This window comes from Equus quagga, chromosome 20 (assembly GCF_021613505.1).
Source record: "Equus quagga isolate Etosha38 chromosome 20, UCLA_HA_Equagga_1.0, whole genome shotgun sequence".
Lineage (NCBI taxonomy): Eukaryota > Metazoa > Chordata > Mammalia > Perissodactyla > Equidae > Equus > Equus quagga.
This window is the reverse complement of record NC_060286.1, coordinates 24,148,010-24,170,474: the sequence shown is the minus strand read 5'-3', so window position 1 is coordinate 24,170,474 and position 22,465 is coordinate 24,148,010. Positions and strand designations below refer to the sequence as shown.

Here is a 22,465-nt window from a genome sequence, read left to right as displayed (position 1 = left end):
ATATGTGAGCTGCTGCCACAGCATGGCCAACTAATGAGTGGTGTAGGTCTGTGCCTGGGAACTGAGCCCTGGCTTCTGAAGCTGGTCATGGCGAACTTAATCACTAGGGCACTGGGGCCGGCCTGAAGTCATTAGTTTTTATATGTGCTTTGAAAAAGATAAAGGAAAAACTTTGAACTTGGGTTCTGATCACAGTGTTTGCTTTTCTGAATGTTTCCAAATTCATATTGTTTTTCACCATCCATAAATGGGAATGCTTCTTAGGTTGTTTTGTTTATGTTTTCTTGCTGAATTGGCAGAATAATTGCCTTGCCCACGTATTGAGCTTTTTGCTTGATAGAATTTGACTTTAAGAATCTTAAATTTCCATCTTTTCTTTCTGTATATTGCCCTTCATGCTAAGGGAAAAAAAGCTGTATGTAATACACACTGTCTTAAAATCTGAATTTTTGAATGGTTGAAAAGTAAGAAGGATCAGTGCTAAAGTGCATACTTTTTTTAAAGTGTAGATTATACTGATGTGGATTGTACTGGTATATTAATAGAAGGCAGCAATTTATCTGCATGTTCCCCCACATGCAGAAAAATAACCTTTTTTCTTCATTTTAAAATTTTCTTGTCTATCTTTTAGTTAATTCAAAACAACTATATATACTTTGTGGTCAGGCCTTTGGGGAGTTGGTTCCTGTTTCTGTAACTGCCGTGGTTTTAGATAGGTCATTCTTTGGGCTTCATGCAGCCATTTTCAATCCTTCTTTCAGAATCTTCCCTTATAGCTTTTCTTCTTGGGAAGCTGGATTTACTTGGTTAGAACATTCTCTTCCCATTGTTCCTGTTTCTTATTTTTCCATTAGCCTCCATATTTCTCAAGGATTTTCACAGCTGACTTCTCAGCCTGTTTTGTTACATGTAATTCTTGCCGTCATCTTTGGTGAACTCAAAGTTCAAGTCAGCAACCCATTGAGCTCTGTATCCTTATATTTTACTAATTTCCTATTTCACAGTGACCTTCAAATCCTCATCAAGTACTTTCTGTGGCTAAAATTTGTCATCGTCTCTAATTTCTCTGTGTTCAAATCTTTAGTTCCATAATTTTAGTCTGATCTTACACAGTTCTTTCATTCTCTTTTCCTTTTTTTAATCATTACCATCTGATTTTGATCTTTCCACATTCCTCTGGTTGACCAGTCATTTACTGGAATCAGTTTTTTCCTCTCAAACTGGACTTCATGAAAAACTCGTCTGATGACATACTCACCAGTATCTTCAATTTCTTCCTTCCACCTCACACATTTTACTGATCTTCAGTCTGGAATAAATCCAACTCACCACTTTTTCCCTTCCTGCTCCTGAGTAGTACCAGCAAACCTTACATAGAAATATCAGTTGGCTTCTGTCATAGTCTTGGTTGCCTTCCCTCCTCCTCTCTTCTATTCAAAAATTAACGTAGGCCAATTCCTAGACACACAACCCTGTTCTGATCAATGAAAAATGAGCTATGAAATCTGTTGAGGAGTTTCTGGTAAACATTTCCTTTCTCCTAACAAGGATACACAAGGAGAGAGATTTTCTCCTTCTCTAGGTATTGTTGTGTTTGGCCGTGGTACATGGAATGGCTGAATCTGTCTTGCTTTGGTCCTGAGATTGAAGCCTCACACAGAGGAGGGTAGTGCTGAGAGATATGCAGACAGGTGGACCTAGAGCTTTGACATACTGTGTCTTGAATGATAATGTTACCTTTTGATTTAAGCCAACTTGTCAGCAGAAGAAATTCAAGCTGGTATGAAACATCAATTTTAAAAGTAAGGAGCTGTAAGTAAAAGGACCCAAAATGTAGGATTGACTAAGTGGAGAAGTGGGGTGGGGACAGGGAGGATCATACTTTTTCAAAGGGAACCTTGGCAAACCTTGCCGTGCTATTGGAAGTAGTTTCTTAAACCATCAGAAACCGTACCTTGGAGTGTTGATGCTTGTGCCACAGAATATGGTATTAAGTGACCAGTAGGAAAGCTTTAAGATGTTGGAGTATGTTGTGTACTTATCACAGTCTTCAGAAGGGTCCTACAAGAGAGACAACTATGGATTGAGGCCCATCTATCTAAATGCAGAGCAAGAGTTTTTGGGGTGGGAAGACTGAAAATCTGCAATCTGTAATCCAAATTTACTGAGTCTGATAAGCTGGAGTCTTTTAGCATTGGAAAAGCCAAATTATCTGTCCATGCTGAAGCTAATCCAAGCAAGATAGGGAGGTAGGAAACTTAGCAGAAATAAAATTGAGGTAAACAAGCCTGATTTCTCAGGCCCCTTCTAGTACTTCTACTTAAGCATTCCTGGCAAGACAAAGGGGACCCAAATCCATTGTTTTCAATTCCCTCAAGATAAAGGCTATTCAACTGAGGGCCCCTGGGAATGTCAGGATATTTAGGTGGTGGTAAGATACTGACATTTTCAGACTCACAGACAATGTCTAGACAAAATCTTGGGCTGTGGCTACTAGCCAAAGCAGTTAATCAAAAGCAAACAGACAGAACTTACTTAGTTTTTAGCATCTATGTTGCCAGAGAAATTCCAAACTTGAGCAACATAGTCTGTGACTGTCCACCCTAAGGCTGTCACCTTTGTCATGAATTGATGTGATACTTAGAACACTGACGTGGAGGGAAAACCTGGAGAACTGTAAAGTAGTGGAGCCTGAGCTTTGAAGGACTCTTCTTGAACATCTCCGTCTCCAGTCTCCCTGTTATGTGAGAAAAAGAAACATCCTTGTTGTTTAAACCAACTTCAGGAAGACATTATAGCACTTTACAATCAAAGATGTTTTACCTGCTAGAGCTTCGTCTTGAAAATAGGATTTTTTTCTTCAGGACTTCCTGGAAGTCTCTTAACTCATGGCCAGGGGGCTGTGTTGTCCTTTCCAAGCATTAATCGCTATGTTTAGGCCACCTCTCCTCATTCTCAGGCCCCTCCCACATTATCCTGATAGCCAAGACTTGATCCTATCTGTTTTTGTCTTCTCTGGTGTGCTAAGTAGAGTGACCTCCCAAAGATGTCTCCCCTTAGTTCCTGGAACCTGTGAGTATGATGGATGAGATAGCACTCCCATGATTATGTTATGTTATATGGCACAGTTGACTTAAGATAAGGAGATTATCTGGATGCGCCTGATCTAATCACTGGAGCCCATAAAAGCAGAGAAGTTTTTCTGGCTGTTGGGAGAAGGGGAAGTAAGAGGGATTTGAAACATGAGAAGGATTCAGCAGGGTATTACTGGCTTCAGAAGTGGAGGAGTCCATGAGCCAAGGAGTCTGGGTGGCCTTTAGAAGTTCACAACACCCCCTGGCCTAAAGCCAGCAAGGAAATAGGGACCAAAGTCCTAAGTGCACAGAACTAAATTTTGCCAACAACATGAATGAATTTGGAAGTGGATTCTCAAAGCCTCCAGATAAGAGCCCAGGCCAGCCGACACTTTGCTTTTAGCCTTAGGAGACCCTGAGCGAAATACCTTGTCTGGACTTAAGACCTATGGAAATAAATGGGTATTGTTTTAAGCCACTGAGTTTGTTAGAATTTGTTACACTGCAGTAGAAAAATAATGTATCTACCATCAGGCTTATCTCTATTTCTAGCCATTTTTTCCTGCCTTACAGTCTTTCCAAAGTGAACTCTTTCATCTGTGTTCCAGAGACTTCAATCCAGGAACATTGCTTTATGAGTTATCCCTTCTTTTCACAGTTTTGGTCACTATCTTACATAAATACCTCCCTGAGATCCTGGTTTGTCCTTGAACTTAAATCCCACCCCCACTTTTTGTTTCTCCTTTCTCACTAGTCTTCACAACCCTATCATTCTTATTATCTTTATAAAGATAATGTCCTTAAGGCCAAAGAACTACTTATGACTAGACTGAGAATCAAATCACTTCCCTCTGGTCCGAGCTCAACTGCTTAATCACCACCTTTGATTATTTCCATGTTAGCTTCATGCTGTTTCTCCCTGTTAAAACTGAGAGGGATTTGAGAAAAATATTCTTTTGGAGTAATTTTCATTACATTTTATCATGAATTGTTTCATAATGAATTATAAAATGTAAAGTATAGAATGCCTGACAAATATTTGTATTTTAACTCATTTGTCATTCTGAAATGGGAGTCTTAATTTTTTTTTCCTCCGGATTTAAGCCATGGCAGGCATCAGTAAATAGGTAGGGAGATTGTTTTGGGTACCAGTGTTGGGAGGGAAAACATTCTTGGTTTCCTTGGCTGCTGACTTTTGCATTTGTATTGATGAGTGGAGAGGATAAGAGGGTTGATTCTTGGCCTCTGTCCCTCAGTGTAGACTCTAATCCCCTGAAGAGGCTGGCAGAGGGTGATGGGTGTCTGGTCCCTTGACTTTTCTCTTGAGTCCCTTCCCAACCTGTCCTCATCTTAAATTAATCTCATTTCTATCTTTGTGGGGCTTTGAGACTCCCAGTTACATACTGGTATGTTTCTTGTCACTACTGACATTATTTTATTAATAATGACTGATTGTACCATAACCTTTCTTAGATGGTATCTGCATGCTTCCCTATGTTGCTTCCGTATCTGTTTTGAGGTTTCTCCTTTTTGAAAGTGTGCCATTGAAATGCAAATCATCATTTTAAGTAACACTATATTATTTCAACCTCTGGTAAATTATAATAGGAGTCTTTTTCTTTCCCTATTCTTATGCTCAATTTTATCTTACATGTAAATAATTATTTAGGATCAAGGATTGATGTGTTTTGGTGATGAAAATCTGAAATGTATATTTCAGTGTGGTGCTACTTCAGGGTGATTGTATTTTTCTTCCTTTCTCTTAGCTAAAAATGATCTTTTATTAAAAAATGGAAAAAAATCAAGTATTTGATGAACTTTTTGTCTCTGTGGATTTCGTTTTCTGGCAGTGTCTATGGTAAATTTTACATTATTTTTTCCTTTGCTTTATATTTTTAACCCTATAGATTCTAAAAGAAAAGGATGAGTTGAAAAACCAGCTTTATGCAGCGTTACAACAAATGGAGAATCTTCGGAAAGAATTAGATGAAGTCTTAACCAAGCGTGCCCTCCAAGAGGAGGAGCTTCACTGTAAGGAGCAGAAGCTAAGTGATGTTAAGGCGCATCAAGCTGACCTTGAACTAGAAGTCAAGGATTCCGTGGACACCATCAGTAGGCTAGAAAGTGAACTGAAAAAGCAGAATAAGATTCAAAGCCAGATGAAAGTTGAGAAAACTCACCTGGAGGAAGAAATTGCAGAACTAAAGAAGAGCCAGGCCAAGGACAAAGCTCAACTTCTTGAGATGCAAGAGGCCATCAAGGACTTGAGTGCCATCCGGGCAGATCTCGCTAATAAGTTGGCCGAGGAACAGAGAGCCAGGAAAGAGGTGCTTAAGAACCTTTCTGACCTCCAGACACAGGCAAAATCCCGAGATGAAGAAACAACTACAATCATTACACAGTTAAAGCTAGAACGAGATGTTCACCAGAGGGAGCTGGAAGATCTCACATCGTCATTGCAGAGTGTGAAAACGAAACACGAACAAAATATCCAGGAGCTGATGAAGCACTTCAAGAAAGAAAAGAGCGAGGCTGAGGATCATATTAGGACACTGAAGGTACCTGAGCTGAATTATCCTGATGATACTGAAGGCATTTTTCTGGTGGCTCATGAAGTTAATAAAGCGTAAACTTTTAGAGATCATTCTGTATTCCCATGCACTGAAGGGAAGATAAAACTAACGATAAAAAGGCTTATTCATGCCTGTTCGGCCAGGTTGAAATGAGTTATAGCGGCCACCTGGGAGCACCTATTTCAGAGCATTGAAGCCCTTTAAAAAGAACATTTAGCTATTTTGGGAGTTTAGGAAAGGCAGAGGTGGCAGTAAGTCGTAGACCTGAAACGTGCCCTCATTCAACATTTATGACCTCCTAAAATATAAAAGGCAAAGACTTGGCAAGGCCATAGAAGCTATAACCACAGTCCTTATTTGTATGGTAGCTAATGTGGATCAACTTTTGGGCTGTGTAGGCTTTTGAGATATGCTCCTTTTCCAAATCAAAGTTGCCTGGGTAAATGCATAATTGAGATCTTGCATTTGGAGAAATGTTCCTAAGGTCTTATGGTATTAGCATTATTACCATGCCAGGGAACCATTTCATAAACTGATTGTCAAGAGTGTAATAAATCTATCCTTCCTTCCTGCTTTATTTTTTCTCCTTAGCGCTTATCATCATATGATATAGAGTCCATATTATTTGTTTCTTAATCTCCCTTTACTAGAATGAAAACTCCATGAGGACTGGAATTTGAGTCTGTTTTGTTTACAGCTGTATCCCCAGTGCCTAGAACAGTTCTTGGAACATTTTAAATATCTGTTAAATAGGTGAATAAGTGGATAAATCTTCAAAGGTTAATATAATAATTTTTTTCAAAAATTCCTTGAAATGCAACTACCATAAAAATGCTTACGATAAAGAATGAAGTTGTATTGAAATAGCTAACATTTGTAGAATGCTTTCAGCTATTTTATGACTTCTTCCCTAGTCCTATATAGCCTGGCAGTAGTGGATTTGGGGCCATTAATTGGGGTAGGCAGTGCACAATGGAGGCTGGAAGAATAGGTAAGAAATCTTTACTGTATTTCATTGAACCTAAGACACTATTAGTTGTAAGATGCATCATTGTTGTGTGCTTCTAAGAAAAAAAAAATACTGCCTATGCAAACATGACATGCTATCAACTGTAAGACAGCATCCCGAGACAGAGATGGTAAAATGTGAAAAAACATTTGTCTTAATATTGATGAAATATATTTTAATAGTCCTTCAGAGTTGACGAGGACATAAATAAAAGTGGAATCAGGTATGTGGAGAAGAAGAGCTGATTTTAAATAAAATAAAATATATATATAGTATGTTGATTGATTGGCTGTGACAAGAATAATAATGCTAGTAGACATTTTTTCAGCGCTTAGTTTGTGCCAGTCATTACTATAAGAACTTTACATGTGTTAATCATTTAATACTCATGTCATCTCTGCAGATTATATGGTATTTTCTCTCTGATGAGGAGAACTTGAGACATGGGAAGTTAAGTAACTTGCCCAAGGTCTTACAGTTAGACAGTAGTAAGACAGGGTTTGAACCCGGGTAGTCAAGTGCCAATGTTCATTGCTGTACTGGAAAAGTTTTAGCATCAAGGATGATTAGATATAGACTTAGGCGACTAGGTGGATAGTGAGGCTGTTTGTCAAGGTAGACAGTACAGACAGAATAGCAGATCTGGAGAGAACAATTTTAGGTGGAAAGGACCTTAAGCCTAACCATGAAAGTCTAGAAGAATACTTTACTATATAATGGGCTAGCAGTTGAGGAGGAAGTTGAGATTAAAGTTGAATATTTGGGAGCCAATAACCCATTGGTGATAGTTGAAATCATGGGATTTGGATAAGATCGTGCAGGGCAAAAGAAGAGTACGAAACTCTGGAACACCAGTGTTTTATGGAAGAATTGAGAAAGAGGTTTTAGCAAATAAGATTAAAGGACATAGGTGAGACAGGAGGAGAACCAGAAGAGAATGGAAACTTGGAAACCCAGGCAGGACATTTCAAGAAAGGTATAGTATAGTCAAGAGTGTCAAATATGGCAGACAGGCTAAAACCAGAACTAAAAAAGTGTTCCTCCATTTGTCAGAGATTGGCGGAGAAGGTCCGTGAGGAGATGTGAGGGAGGAGGGTGTCAAAAACAGTAGATAGCATTCAACAGGAGACAGGCCATATCTTCCTCTGAAGATTTTGAAAGAAACTAGTAGGATTGGGTAAGTTTATAGGGATGGCCTGGGGTTGTTGATGCGAATCTTGACTGATAGTCTCTCTTCCCTCTGAAGTAGAGTGGAGCAGCAGTACAGTAAGTAATTTATGAGTGGTGAAGATGTAAACTGCTTTGAAGACTGGTATAGCAAACTGCGTGAGGCTAGTCTGGGAGTGTGCAATGTATTGCCACGTGGCTAACATTGAGGTAGTATCGTGGGCAAAGGAATGAGAGTGGAGGGACAAGAATCTGTGATCATAGGTTGCTTATTTGTCCTGGAATTCTTACGTTAGAGTTTAAATTTTCAGAGTTAAGGCACCAGGTGTGGTAACGCAGTGGATTGTTCTTGTGGAATGTGAGTGAAGGTGGTTGAAGTGGACAGGTCAGATAACTTGGATGTTTGCTAGATAGATGTTTGGGTATTTCTGATGCTATTGTGAAGGCATTAGTTGAACATGCGCCAAAAACCTCACTGAAGAGGATGACTGGTGAGTCAGCAGTTGCCAGCAAAGAAGGCAGGGTTTCCTTCCTTGAGGAATATGTGAATCTCAAAGGAAAGCAGGGTTTTTGCATGAGGACAAGTATGTAATGATTTGTTAGGTCATGGCTTGAGAAATGCTGCTTTCAAGGAGCTTGCATTTTCTTGAGAGCATTATTGAAACTACACCCTCCTTTTTTTCTCACTATTGCTGACCTATTTCTGCTCTCATGGCCATTATTTAGGTTGTATGATAATCATACATGTCCGCAGGAGTTAGTAATAATTTAATCAATTGGCTCAGATTCGAGATCATCTCTATAAGAACATAATTCTCACCCTGTGATATGCTTTCTTGAGTGGGAGATGAAGTCATGAGGGACAGCCTGCTTGACAGAAATTACATTTGCTCCTGAATGCATTGGCATATGAACAATATATCATGTGTCATAGTAGAAAATAGGATATGAGCTGCTAATTTGGACTTCCCAGACACGGCTCTAAGTAGCTTTCCTACTTCCTCCTTAGTTCGTCTTTCTACCCCCAACTACTCCCTTTCAACCTTCAGATACCACCTGATTTCCTTTCCCAAAACACAGTTCTGAGTGTATCACTTCCTGCTCAAAAACTTTCCTTGATTATTTACTGTCTCTGGAACAAAGTGTCAACTCTAGTCCAGCCCTCCTTGATATGGTCCCACCTGAATTGTCCACATTTGGAGCCTTGTATGCTCCCCAGCATTCCTCATACGAATAGGCAACCGTCTCCCACACATACTTTTCACTGCTTGTTCCTCGTTTGGATTGTCCTTTCTCCCAATCTGCAGGAGGAGAAAAGCTGCCTAATCCTTCAAGGCCCGATTAATTTTTCACCTCTTTTATTGATTCACCGAATTTGGACTGTATCTCAACTGAGGTTGGGATAAATCAATCCTCTGTTTCCACAGTTCTTTGGTAGTACCTCTAGTACAGCACGTTTAGGCTGCCTTATATCATGGTTTGTTGTATGTTCTTATGTCTCCAGTGAGTCAGGCATCAGGTCTTAGCCATTTTTGTATCATCTTACAGATGTCTAGCATAATGTTCTAGACATACAAAAGATATTCCGTGGATGTTGGGTTCAAATGTTTAAAAAAGCTGGAAATCAGAGGATTTGCTCCTGACTTGCTCTGTGATCTGTCTGGTTTGGACTTCTCTCTGTAATGTGGGAAAACTGATTTCCTCGTCCTTCCTTTAGGAAGTCTTTCGTATTCACATATAGAGAGATGACAATAAGGCTTTAAGAAATCAACCTGCATATAAAGAATATATAATGTAGAAGTATTCTGTAGGTCTTCTGAAAACTTTAGAATTTTTTTTTGTAATTTGGAAGACAGATCTAGGAGGGGTCTGGCAGCCACTCTTTAATGTGGCACAAAAGCAGCACAAGAGCTTAAAAAGAGGAAGCAGAGATCTTGAGAGGCCCGGCACTTTCCTTTTAAACTGAATAAATTACCCATAAGGAACCTCCACCTCTTGCTATTTCATTAATATAATCCTATACTTTTTACTTATTTACAATAATTAAAAGGAATTGATAACATTGGTCATCACAGCAGATTTAGTATACTGAATTATGTACAAGAGTGCTTTGGACAAGCAGCTCTATAAATGTTATATTTCTTCGTCTTTCAGCTTCACCTTCATTTATTACTTTTTCTGAGTTTAGTAAGTGCTGGTATGTTACACATAATTTTTCTCTGCACGAATATTTTTTCTCCCATCTAGAACTACCCTTCTCATGCCTATTTTTAAACTTAAATGTAAAATATTTTAATGAAATACTCTAGCTGCTATTAACATATGAAGGTTATTGGATTATCATCTTATTACAATTTCAACAAAAATCATTTTGTAGAGCCTTTTATTGGAATCAAGAGACCAAGGATTGGAGTTCTATACTTTTGCCACTTGCTGGCCATATGATCTTGGTCAAGTCACTTAACCTTTTTGCACCTCGTCAATAAAATTGGGAATAGTAATGTCTTTGTCTATCACAGGGTTTTTGTGATGTGACATCACTTTATAAACCCCCAAATAAAATGTAAATGTAATAATAAAACCACAACAAGAAGTAAGTTCTTAGTCAAAGTTAGGCATTGGTGTGCTGGTGAATGTTTTAAATAGGGTCTCAGGGTTAGTGGGGGAAACCTGGTTTGTAGCATTTGCCAAGTTCAGGGGTGTATATACTTCCATTTGGCTGATTTCAGACTGTCAAGCAAGATGTCACTAGAGAGGGACAGAGTTGGGAAGAGATGAGCACAGCTGGTTCTTGAGAGTCTCTATAAGCTGCTCCAGCACATCACTTGCCTTAAGAGGAAACCTTCTCTACCTACACTTTTTTATTTTATTTTTTTGAGAAAGATTAGTGCTGAGCTAACATTTGCTTCCAATCCTCTTTTTGCTGAGGAAGATTGGCCCTGAGCTAATGTCTGTGCCCATCTTCATCTACTTTATATGTGGGACGCCTGCCATAACATGGCTTGATAAACAGTGTGTAGGTCCACACCTGGGATCTGAACCAGCAACCCAGACCTCCAAAGCTGAGTGTGTGAACTTAATCACTACGCCACGGGGCTGGCCCTGTCTACCTATGCCTTTTTTTTTTTTTTTTTTGAGGAGGATTAGCCCTGAGCTAACATCTGCTGCCAATCCTCCTCTTTTTGCTGAGGAAGACTGGCCCTGAGCTAACATCCGTGCCCATCTTCCTCTACTTTATATGTAGGACACCTGCCACAGCTTGGCTTGCCCCATGGTGCTGTGTCTGCACCCGGGATCTGAACCAGGGAACCCCGGGTCGTCAAAGCGGAACATGTGCACTTAACTGCTGTGCCACAGGGCCGGCCCCCTACCTATGCTTTTTATAAGACATAAAGAAAAGCCAAAGCATTCTACTGAAAGTTAAAATCATAATTGAACAATTTTCCTGATGAGAGAGTTTATTTTGTAAATTTGTTTTTGAGTTGAGAATACAGGATTCCTCATAAAAAAATCAATTCCTTTGTTAATTTAAAGTGACATCAAATCTTAGGTGAATTTTGTGGGGTGAATAAAATATAGATTTTTGTCTAAAACTCACTGAACTTCTTCCTTTCAGGACATTGCTTCCAATGATTGTGTTTCTACATACTCAATTAAACACATATAAAAAGGAAAAGAAACAGATATATTTTAGGCATTAAAACATTTATTTTAAACAAATTATATGTTGTTGCTTACAGGCTGTTAGTAACTTGTAGGTCTGACCAGTTAGCATTGCAAGTTGTACCCAGCTGGTTTTTAAAATCCTATAATGTATGTACCTTTTGAAAGGCAGTGTGGCAGGGTAGTTAAAAGCATGGACATTAGAGAGAATTCCTGGGTTCAGTTCCTGGCTCTGTACTTTCTAGGTCCCCTTGGGCAAGTTATTAGTGTCTATGTGCTTCGATTTCAATAAAACAGGAAATAATAGTACCTCCCTGGTCAGGTGGTTGTGAGGACGATATGAGGAAAACCTATACAAAAAGATCTTAGAAGCAGTACCTGACATATAGTAAGTGTTTGCATTGTTATTTTAAAAGTCTTGAAATTCACATACCTGGTAAATCTTTATTGAATCTCATGCAGAATAGATTATTCCTAATTTTTTTAAAGCTGATTCTGGTTATATTCTAAAGATCAAAAATCAGTTACTTTATTACACTATTGGTACTGAAATAATAAATAGTTAACTCTTTTTCCTATTAAGTTATTTGTAGTTTCTTGGCTGCTACCATTCATAATCTTTTTAGCCCAGAAGGGTGGTTTCCATAATTACTTTGTACTAAAAGTACACAATTCTTTCACAAAAACCGGGAGGTAAGTTGAATAGGAATGTTGTTAAGCCCCTTATAGATGGGGAAACTGATCAGTCATTACTATCTCATAGAATTTCCACTTTTGGGACACTTCTCTGATAACTCCTTCCCCTCTCAGCAGAGTTAGTGTCCATGAATCCCCGCTTAAACACGTTTATTAAGCACTTCTCAATCGTTGTAGAAATTGAGTGTTGTATCTGTCTCTTTCGCTGGTCACATCTGCTATCTCCAGCCCCTAGTACGGTACCTTTCACTTAGTCAGTGCTCAGTGAGCACTAAGGAGTGATTGAATAAATGCAAAGAGCATTTCCCTTGTGTATGTTTCTGTAGGAATGCTTGGAGATAGCAGGATCTTGAAGTATTTGCCCACTGATGTAAGTGTAATTTGTTTGGTGTACAATTTGGCTGTGGCTAGTGGACTTTCTCTTTTCTCCTTCTCTTTTTCTCAGGCAGAAAGCTTAGAAGATAAGAATATGGCTAACGTCCATCGTTGTCAGGTAGAGAAGTTGAAATCACAGTGTGACAGGCTGACACAGGAATTAACCCAGAATGAAAATGAGAACAAAAAACTGAAGCTAAAATATCAGTGTTTGAAGGACCAACTAGAAGAAAAGGTAAAAATATGAATGAATTCTAATTTAAAAGACTTATTGAATTTCTTCTACTATTTCTTCTAGAACATATTTTATGTATTAATAAATGCTAATTGTAATCTTTCATAGGAAAGTTGTATTGGTGCCAGAAAAAAATTCTAGACGTTTATTAGAATGCTGTGATATTTATTCTTTTAACAAACCAGTGACCTTCTAATACATTTGATTTTAAATTTTTTCTGGATCTTAAAATAGGAGTTTAGAGGCAAGGTAGCAAAGAAAAAAATTATGGTTTATTGTGGACCTATTGTATGTAAGGCATTTATGCCAACTGATTTACATATGTGTACTGATTTAATTCTCACGTTTCTTTGGGTTAGATTTTATTGATTTAACCTGTGAGGAAACTGAGGCCCAAAATAAAATATGTAATAGTTAAATGCTCACTATTTGCTAAGTACTTTTAGTGCTGATAGGAATTTTGTGAAATTCCTACTATTATGCTCATTTTTGCAGTGGAGAGACTGAAGCTTAAGACGCTTGGTAACCTTGAAACATCCCCAGCAAGCTCACTGCTTTCCTGTCAGTAGACGTGTAAATTTGCTTTGAGCCTCTGCTATATATCAGGCATTGGGGAGACTACTAGGGACTTCTAGAGAGTCACTACTTTTGTGGCAAAAAGTCAACTAAAAATAGAAGATAGAATATTTAAATTTGCTTTCTGTTTATTCCACCAACTTCCTAAAAGGATTTGCAACTGAGTGTAATAGAAGTCAAATATAGAAAAGACCATTGAAGTACGGATAGTAGGATAAGGCAGTTTCAGACTGGGCCAAATGAATCCTATGCTTGATAAGGGTTACTAAAATCTATGATGAAGGCACTATCACTGGGCGGGGTGTCGTAAAACTCTTCATAAACATCTTGGAAGAAACTCTCATAGTGGTGTGCTCGTCTTTTCCTCTTTTCATTGTTTGCAAAATTTACTATGTTTTGTATATATTTTTTATATTTCTAGTAATTGTTAAAATCGAGGAAATCAAATATAAGTTAGTTTGGGGTTGATGATTAAATGTGCTTGCGTTGCTAAATTTAGGTCCACAACCTTGACAACCAGTGCAATTTAGTTCTTATGTCATGCTTTGTTTTGATTATATCTAATGTTCACACATATTTAATGTATCAGTTGCCAGGGTGTAGTTGCTGTGGAGATAATGCTAAATTTTCCAATGTTTCCACAATTAAAATTTTAGCCAGAAGATTGTGTTAACATGTTTTATATTTACTTATTTGCATTTAAGAAATAGAGGTGAAAAATTTGATAGATTGAAAATGTAAAGTTTCCCTTGTTCTGCTGAAAATAAATGTTTCCTCACTGATTCTATTTGTGATGTTCCAGATATATATGTGTTATCACACATCATACAAGTGGCATATTCGCCTTAGAACAGAGTTTCAGGAGTTAATGGTTGTCTTCCATTGCTGCATATTGAGCATCTAGTGTGTAGCAGGCATTGTGGTGGATGCTGAGGATAGGATACAGACAAGGCACAGGTCTGCAATTGAAAGCTTACGGTGGGATCATTAAAAACAAAATCCCTTTCAGTTGTTAAAACTGTATAGTCGAGTCCTAACAATAGGTGTTAAGGCAGAGAAAGGATGTCTCTGGAGTTAAAATGGTGAATAATCTTAAAGAAACAGAGAGCCACCACTACTTAAATATATACAGCTTATATGCTTGTTTTTCTTGAATATTTATTTTTTGTGTATGTGATTGTTATGTACTTCTGATTGACTTAGCTGTTTGGGATGATCCGTTCCTTAGTATACTATGAGTCAAAATTTCCTTGTGTCAGGCTGTCCGCAGATAGGCCCTTTCCCTTTGAGAGATGGTATAGCATTAGCGGCTATGGGAAGACTTAGAGTGTAAATCATTCTCTAGCTCTGGAGCTTTAGGCAAGTTGCTTAAAAGTCAAAGCCTCAATTTTATCATCCTTAAAATAGGTATAATATTACTTCTACTATAGAATTAAATGTGAAACAATATATAAAATGCTTGGTAGAGAGTATTCTGATATCTAATAATCTATTAATTAGTAGCTGCCATTTTTTTTACTGTTATGTTTCCAAATATAGGCTGGTAAATGTTTCAACCAAGCAGTCAAGCAATCAGCAAGTATTGATCGACTGCTGATGGTCCTTCTAATAATGTGTTACTTAGTTAAGGGCCAGGGAACTGGGAGTAAGAATTACTGAAGAACCATGATGATTGGAAATTTAGAACCAGACTGTTCTAAGTGTTGAATCTCACTGTTCCAAGTGTTGAATCACTTGGACAGATGGTCCTCACAGGCGGGACCCATGGGAAAGAGCTGGCAGTTCTAGCAGAAAGTGATACTGAGGGCATGTGTATTAAGCAAACCAAAGAGGTAGGCAGTTTTATATGTGTGTTGGCTATTTGAGGACAGGAACGAAATCTTGGTTGTTTTTCCATCCCTAAGACCAGAGACAGAGCCTGACACACATAGGCAATGTATAAGTCAATTGTGGGTAAAGAGGTATGTGTCTATATACATACACGTACATACATGCATATATATGTATATATATGTAGATAAAGAAATATGGATAGCTTATGGATATATATACATTCTCTCTCTCTCTCTCTCTCTCTATTTTTATATATATACAAGCACACACAAAATGTGTGTGTGTGTTGGCCAGACTGGGGGAAATAAAAACAAGAAAACAAGACAAAAATACGTTTTCAGTGGAAAAAAGCCCTATGGCTTGTAGCCCAAAGATTACTATTTAAGCACTGCAATGAACTTGATAAATGGGGCCTTATGGATCGAAGGGGTTTCTAATGTGACCTTGCTATAATCAAAAGAGCAGCCTTTCTTGCTTACTTACCAAAGTGGTATTCTTGCATGTCCATCCCCAACATAAATACATGAAGCTACTACTTATGCCGTTAATGCACACTCCCCCTCTTTTTTTTTTAAACGTCTTGCTACTATTTTGACTGTGTACTTTGATTTAGGTTTTTATGTCTTCTCCTGTTGCCACTTGGTAAGCTAAGACATGTTAAAACTGCATGAAAGTACAAATAAAGCATTAGCACCAGCAGTCTTAATCAGGGGTAGAAGATTGCTGTTAGGATATATGTACAAAATAACTAACTTGAACATATTTTCCTCATGTATTCAATGATGATATGTGGTAATAAAATACATTTTTTCCAACATCTGACTTTGCTTTAACATCAAATGTTATTTTTCAATTTTACATGACAAAGAGAACAAGTATTATGCAACCCATAGAATTTTTACGTATGCATTTCAGACTTTATTATGAGCTTCTTACCAGGGAAATGCTCTCGCGAAATGTTATAGATAGAATTTTCTTTCATCTATAGTATCATTAAAATTTATTATTCCTTTTCCTTAAAATTTTAGAGGAAAATACTTGATTTCTTCCTTTGTTCTAAAACGGTCTTAATATTAATCTTTTTATTCTTCTGGCATTTACCCAGAAAATCATGATACTGTTTATTCTATCAGAAAAATATTTTTATTGGTTTCACCGGAATCTGTAAATCCCCACAGAGTTAATGTATAATTAAATAAATTTTGCTCAGCAAGTCAGCATCAAAGTTTAGATAGTGAAGGTTTTAAATGTCTTACCTATACAGACCTGTATCTGATCTAATTTTTTTAAAGTTTTTTATTAAAATAGAGATGAGTTTATTAATGATACTGGTCATCTCTGTAGAGCTTTCCAAGTAATTCTGTAGCAAAAGGGAGGAGAATGGCAACAGATGTTAGCTCAGGTGCCAATCTTAAAAAAAAAAATGAAGTTTATTTGCCACCCATTATTTCATCTGGTGAATGTAGCATTCTTTAATTGTTGATTACATTATCTGTGTCTTCTTTTTTTTCTATTTGAAATTTATAGATCAAGTAATTTATATCCTGTATGATCTAGTGCTTTCTACATTTGGAGCTTTCATTTGTATTTGCTACTGTTTTAGTTCTAAGCAGAATTATGAGAATAGGCTTCTTACTGCTAGATACCCCAAAATTTCCTCTGGAGGAAGCCAGAGATATCTACTTCTCTCATTTTACTTTTCTCCTTTAATCCACCCATAATCTCAATCGCGCATGGAACTTCCTCTGTTAAAGGAGATGGTGTCATATGGGTACACACACCTTGTAGTTATAGCCAGCCATGGCAGTGTTGGAAGATTCTTCAGTAATTTCTGTTTTTCTGCCACACAAAAATCTACGTGCCAGCTTTTGTTTTTAGCAAGCATTGTCTCAGAGTTTAGGAGGTAGCCCTGGACTGCTATGTCAGAGGTGGCATTTCCTAAAATATTTGGCGTCAGTGTAATTCTGAAGTGTAAAGGACCTTAAACAACATCAGCTCTGAACACCATCTTTTATAGATGAGGTAATTCTGGGCCAAAGAGTTAACTGACTTGCCTAAGAGCTCCCAGCAGCCCATTGGTAGAAATGGACTAGAACTCAGGCTTACCAATCCTGTTTTTTCCATTGTGTCAGAATCTATAAGAACCATTGCTGGCTAGTATATAGATTATGTAGGTTATCTGGGATGCTTAGCTATCTCATATAATACTTGCTTATTTCCATAATTATATTTAATTCTCCTTCAAAGGACCTTATTTTCTATTATTAGTTCTTTCAGGAGATGAGAATAACTGTGATGAAACAATTAGGAGACGTCTTAAGACCACAAATTGTGAGACATCTAAGGCTATAGCAGTTCTTAGGAAATTAAATGTTGAAAAGATCAGGATTCATAGAAATGGATTTTTGTTTCTTCCCATGAAGTGCTTTATTTAAATCGTTTGTGAAGTGACACTTTGCAACATATTTAAAGCTGTGGCTGTGTTGGATAAAAACGCTTAGGAAATGATTTTCTTATACAAAATGTGAATGTTTAAAAAATGGTAATTGTAATTTTCATTTGCAAGTGTAATCATGATGCCCATTTTTACAGATGGTGGAAACTGAGGTTGATAGTATTGTGTAGTGGCTTGCCTAACATTGCATAGCTTGTGGTGGAAACAGGATATGAGCACAAATTCCTTGTATTTTTCCCATTTATTTACTGCCAGTAAGATGACTCACATTTGTGTCTTTTCATTGAACTTTTAGTGTCGAATTTAAATTTAGGGTTATTATATTCAACAGATTACCATATACTCTTATTTTTTTAGTCTGACACAAATTTCGGAATAGGCGTCATCACTAATTTTGTTAAAAAATCTAATTAAAACCTGATATTTCCCCATAAAAGATATCTATGACAGGAAAAAATGAATCAGCGTTGTTTAATTTTGTGTTTTGGTTCTAATTTGACCATCTGTTTAGAATTGCTATTTTCCATGATGTGGAAAAATATATATGATTGTCAGATGTCTATAAAGTGTTCACTGCTTTGTGAAATCACAGTTCCATATTTTTAGTAAGAACTCTGTGATAGTAGCAGACAGAATTCTTTGAATTCAATTGTTTTTTCTAGAAGAACAAGAAAGAAATAGAAGCAAATGAACTGTTGACTTCTCACATTGACTTTGTTTACACTTTAGGCCATTTTTAGGCAGACTATGCTCTTTCTTTGGTGCTTCACCTATTTTAAATTATGTGAGAAAAATAAAGCTGTAGCTACTACAGATTAATTTGGAGGCAAATTTAAACCAGATACTCTAAGTAAACACTAACTGGGATGTTACGAGTAATTTCCTGTCAGATTTCTGTCAAGCTAGAGAACAACAACGATGAAAATAATAAAATGGTCAAATTAATGGTCAAATTATAAATTTTGCATTTGTCATTTATAAAGAGCTTTTAATTGAATCACTTATAAAGTTCAGAGTAGTCCTTGATTTTTACGTAGAATTGGCTGAACATCAGACGGCTCACCATGTATAAAGCAAACACTATGCCAGATGTTAAGACTCAAGTTTAGCATGCAAAGGTGAAGTGATTATACAATGCAGGGGAGGGCAGTTATACACAGAACTGTGGCAGAGGGCAGGGCAAGAAATAAAGGCGTATAGAAGTACATTTGGTCTCTGCTTTTCAAAATGGAATACAGGTGTGGAGAAGCCAGTTTCAAACTCTGTTTCGTTGGCAGTGACTTCTCTACCAAGCATTTACAATCAGAGGTTGATCTTAAATGAATTTAAGGAGGGAAGTCAAAGTTTGCATCTTTACGGCCCCTGATTTGGACTTGATTGAGAGCCCTGCCATTTAGTCCTTAACTCACTGAGTGTTTGTTAACTCCAGGGGCTTGAGAGGAAAGTAGACCCTTTCCTTTAAAATCCTGTCCTATGAGTCTGATTTCATTTACTTTTGAAATTGTGAGTGATACTCTTAGTGTAGGAATTAGGCTAAATCATAGTGCCTACAATTGGTTGTAGTGTGGAAAGCCACAGGGAATAGCCCACATGAAGTGTTCTATATTATGTCTGTTTCAGTGCTGTAACTTGCAGTTAAGCAGTCCTAGTTGCTTTGGTAGACCGGAAAAAGAAACAAAAAATGAATATCCAGGTTTGTTTTCATTGAGTTGTTCTTTCATCACCATTTAAAATGTTTATTGACTCAATCTATTTTGTCGTTTTATGTTGAGCAAGCAATATTGTGTAAATTTTAGGAAAAAACAACAACTAGGAGGTGCTTATTGCATACATGAGTTATATTATTTAGAGATTTATTTTTAAACCTTTTTTTCATATTCTTTCATAAGAATAAATGCGTGCTTAAGCATCCTTTAAGAAAAAAAGAGGAGAAGAAGAAATCCTGATGGTTTTAAAAGACAATGTAAGCTTATAAACATTTCTCTGGAGATGAATGATAAATTTTCTTTTTGAAAATTAAACGATGTTCGTTCCAAATGCATAATCTGAAACTCTATTTGTTTGTTCCCTTGTCCATATTTTGTTTCAGAAGTAGAAATGCACCAAAGTGGCTGATTTTAAATAACTAATGTTATTTCTGTTTCCAGGCATTTGACTTAAGAGAAATATGTAATAATTACAAAATGGTCCTAAAACTTAATGAATGCATAAAATACCCTTTAGAGGTATTTTTGTTTCCAGCTTTGAATATTAATTTCTAGAAATGTGTCCAATACATATCCTAACACCTTTTTGATTATGCTGCCAATGGTCTTTGTATTGCTCAATATTCTCCTAGAAAAAGATACTAAAAAGCCTGAGGCAAGAATAATTTCCTTAAATGAGCTTAGAAGTTTAAATATGAATTTACATTTTTTGGTTTCCGCCTTGTGGATAACTTTCCTCAGCCTGCCTAAGACCAGGCTATGGATTGGAAAGTCTTCCACACCCAAGTTTTAACGTGCATCAAATCAGGTATCCAGTGTTCTAATTTTGCCATTTTTTCTATTCTACTGTTTTACTAAAACTCTCAGTTCTTGCTCTTAACATGCTAATTAATTGTAGCTTCTTCCCCTCCTTTGAAGGAACTAGTATAAAGCATCTTCTTACAGAGGAGAAAGAAGGGTATATCTAACTCACAAAATGCTCACATTTTTATTTTAGGAAACCAGTCTTCTAGTAGGAATTGCAATGTTCGTTTGCTTACTAAATGCAAATAAAGAACCATCACATTCTCTCACACACGGACCCATACTTAATTCATCAGCAGATCTTGTTGGTTCTGTCCTCAAAATTTATTCTGCATCTGATTACTTCTTACCACTGGCAGTACTTACTTTTGTGTTATCAACTTTCCTTGATGGTTACAATAACCTGTTACTGACAAGATGATTGCCCTCAATGAGTTTGCTAATTAATTTATTGCAGAAACAAACTTACTGAAACACGAGAAGTTGAGTTCAGAGATTCTGGGGGTTTTTTTTCATTGTATAGTTGGGGTCTACTATGCTTGGCACACAGAGAATACACTCAGAAAAATCCTGTGGAATGAATGGAACATAAAAGGGAATTTATGTTCCAGAAAGATTTATCAGTTGACTGCTGTATGAGATACTCTACTCATGCTGGGATATTTAAACGAAGAAGACTAAGATCTTTGCCCTAGAGGAACTCACAGACTGGGGAGGAGACAGATGTAAAAGACACTCATAATAGTAAGTGCTAGAGCAGAAGCTTGTGTAAAGAGCTGTGGGAGCATAGTGAAGGGGCACCTAGTGCTCCTAAGAGGTCAGGTTCTCTGTTTTTGTTATAATATCTATGTGGGTGAGGAAGGAGGTGCATGTTATTGGACTTGTATAACAAGTAAAAAATTTAGTTGAGGGGCTGGCCCCGTGGCCGAGTGGTTAAGTTCGCACGCTCCGCTGCAGGTGGCCCAGTGTTTCCATTGGATCGAATCCTGGGTGCAGACATGGCACTGCTCATCAAACCACGCTGAGGCAGCATCCCACATGCCACAACTAGAAGGACCCACAACAAAGAATATACAACTATGTACCAGGGGACTTTGGGGAGAAAAAGGAAAAAATAAAAAATTTTAAAAAAATTTAGTTGATGATCTTCCATTGTCCTCTTTATTCCTGAATAGTGTTGGGTTCACAGATGGCAAAGGATATACATAGGTTGAATCCATGGAGACTTTTGCAAACTGCTCTGATCTATTGATTTGAGAATTGTTGTTGCTTTGCTTTGTTTTTTGTTTATTTTCTGTTATCAGTCTAAGTGTTTAATATATAGCCATACTTTGAGTTTAAGAAGTTCACCATCATATAAGGTCTTCTATTTTTAAGAAATAAATTTGAAAAAAGGAGTTATGGTGTAACCAGCACTTAATGTCTTATGTATTTATTTATTGGCTGTTTTAAAAGACAGTTTGAACTGCAGTGGGGTAATTTTTTAGATCAAACTCTTTTCAGATTTCCTGGAACATCCATAGCAGATCCTTCTCTTTTAGTCGTGCTGCATTTTCTGCCTTGGTTGGCATTTCATCTTGTATCTTAACTTCCTTGCAGCTGGGTCAACTCTGTTGGTGTAAGTAATGTGAGCCTTCTTTAGGGAGTCAGATAAATGGCTTCCAGGCAGATCCAATTTTTGTTCAGGATGGTTTCATAATTTGCCTTGTAATGCTGGTGTCCTGGATTTAAGGCCTAGGCATAACAGTTATGTTGAGTTACAGAAATATTCCTTCTCAAAACATTTTAGGTGATGTGTGCAAGTCTGTAGTTTCAACAAGCCATGCTTCCAATAACTTTGAATTACATTGTGTTAATTTTAATTTCAGCCTTTAATATTATTTGATCTCTCTCTACCTCTTATCCTATCTTTCTCCCACCCCCTGCTGAAGTATTAAAGATGGCCTTGGGGCTGAAATGTTGTCACACGTGCTTATTCAAGTTAGTTTTCAATAAGGCAAAAACTATAACTTTTCAATTAATGATTTGTTTAGTTGTGTGTGTTTGTGCTTTATTTACCATAATGTTCCTGTTAGGGTGTGTGAAGAACTGTTTTCATTTCATGGAAAGACCACATTGGAAATAAAGTGGCTTTTCTGGAACTCTTAAGACATTGAAGGAATCTCGTAAGTTTTTACCAAGGAGATAACATTTTGGACATGCTCTAGTTTTATTGAAGTTGTTCTATTTCTATTAAGATTGTATCTCCTTATAATTTTTTAAAATTTTTATTTATTTATTTTTTTAAAGATTGGCACCT

At 37.1% G+C, this 22,465-nt stretch overlaps 1 protein-coding gene across 4 annotated transcripts in view; it reads left to right on the top strand.

The window, feature by feature from the left end:
* Positions 1-22,465, top strand: part of CEP128 (centrosomal protein 128) — a 376,345-nt gene that overhangs the window by 122,430 nt on the left and 231,450 nt on the right. For 3 of the 4 annotated variants that reach the window (XM_046647430.1, XM_046647429.1, XM_046647431.1), the window contains 2 exons: positions 4,982-5,632; positions 12,628-12,792. In XM_046647430.1, the coding sequence (XP_046503386.1) occupies positions 4,982-5,632; positions 12,628-12,792 (816 nt within the window). The remainder of the gene's footprint in view (positions 1-4,981; positions 5,633-12,627; positions 12,793-22,465) is intronic. The other variant, XM_046647432.1, reaches the window with a different exon arrangement.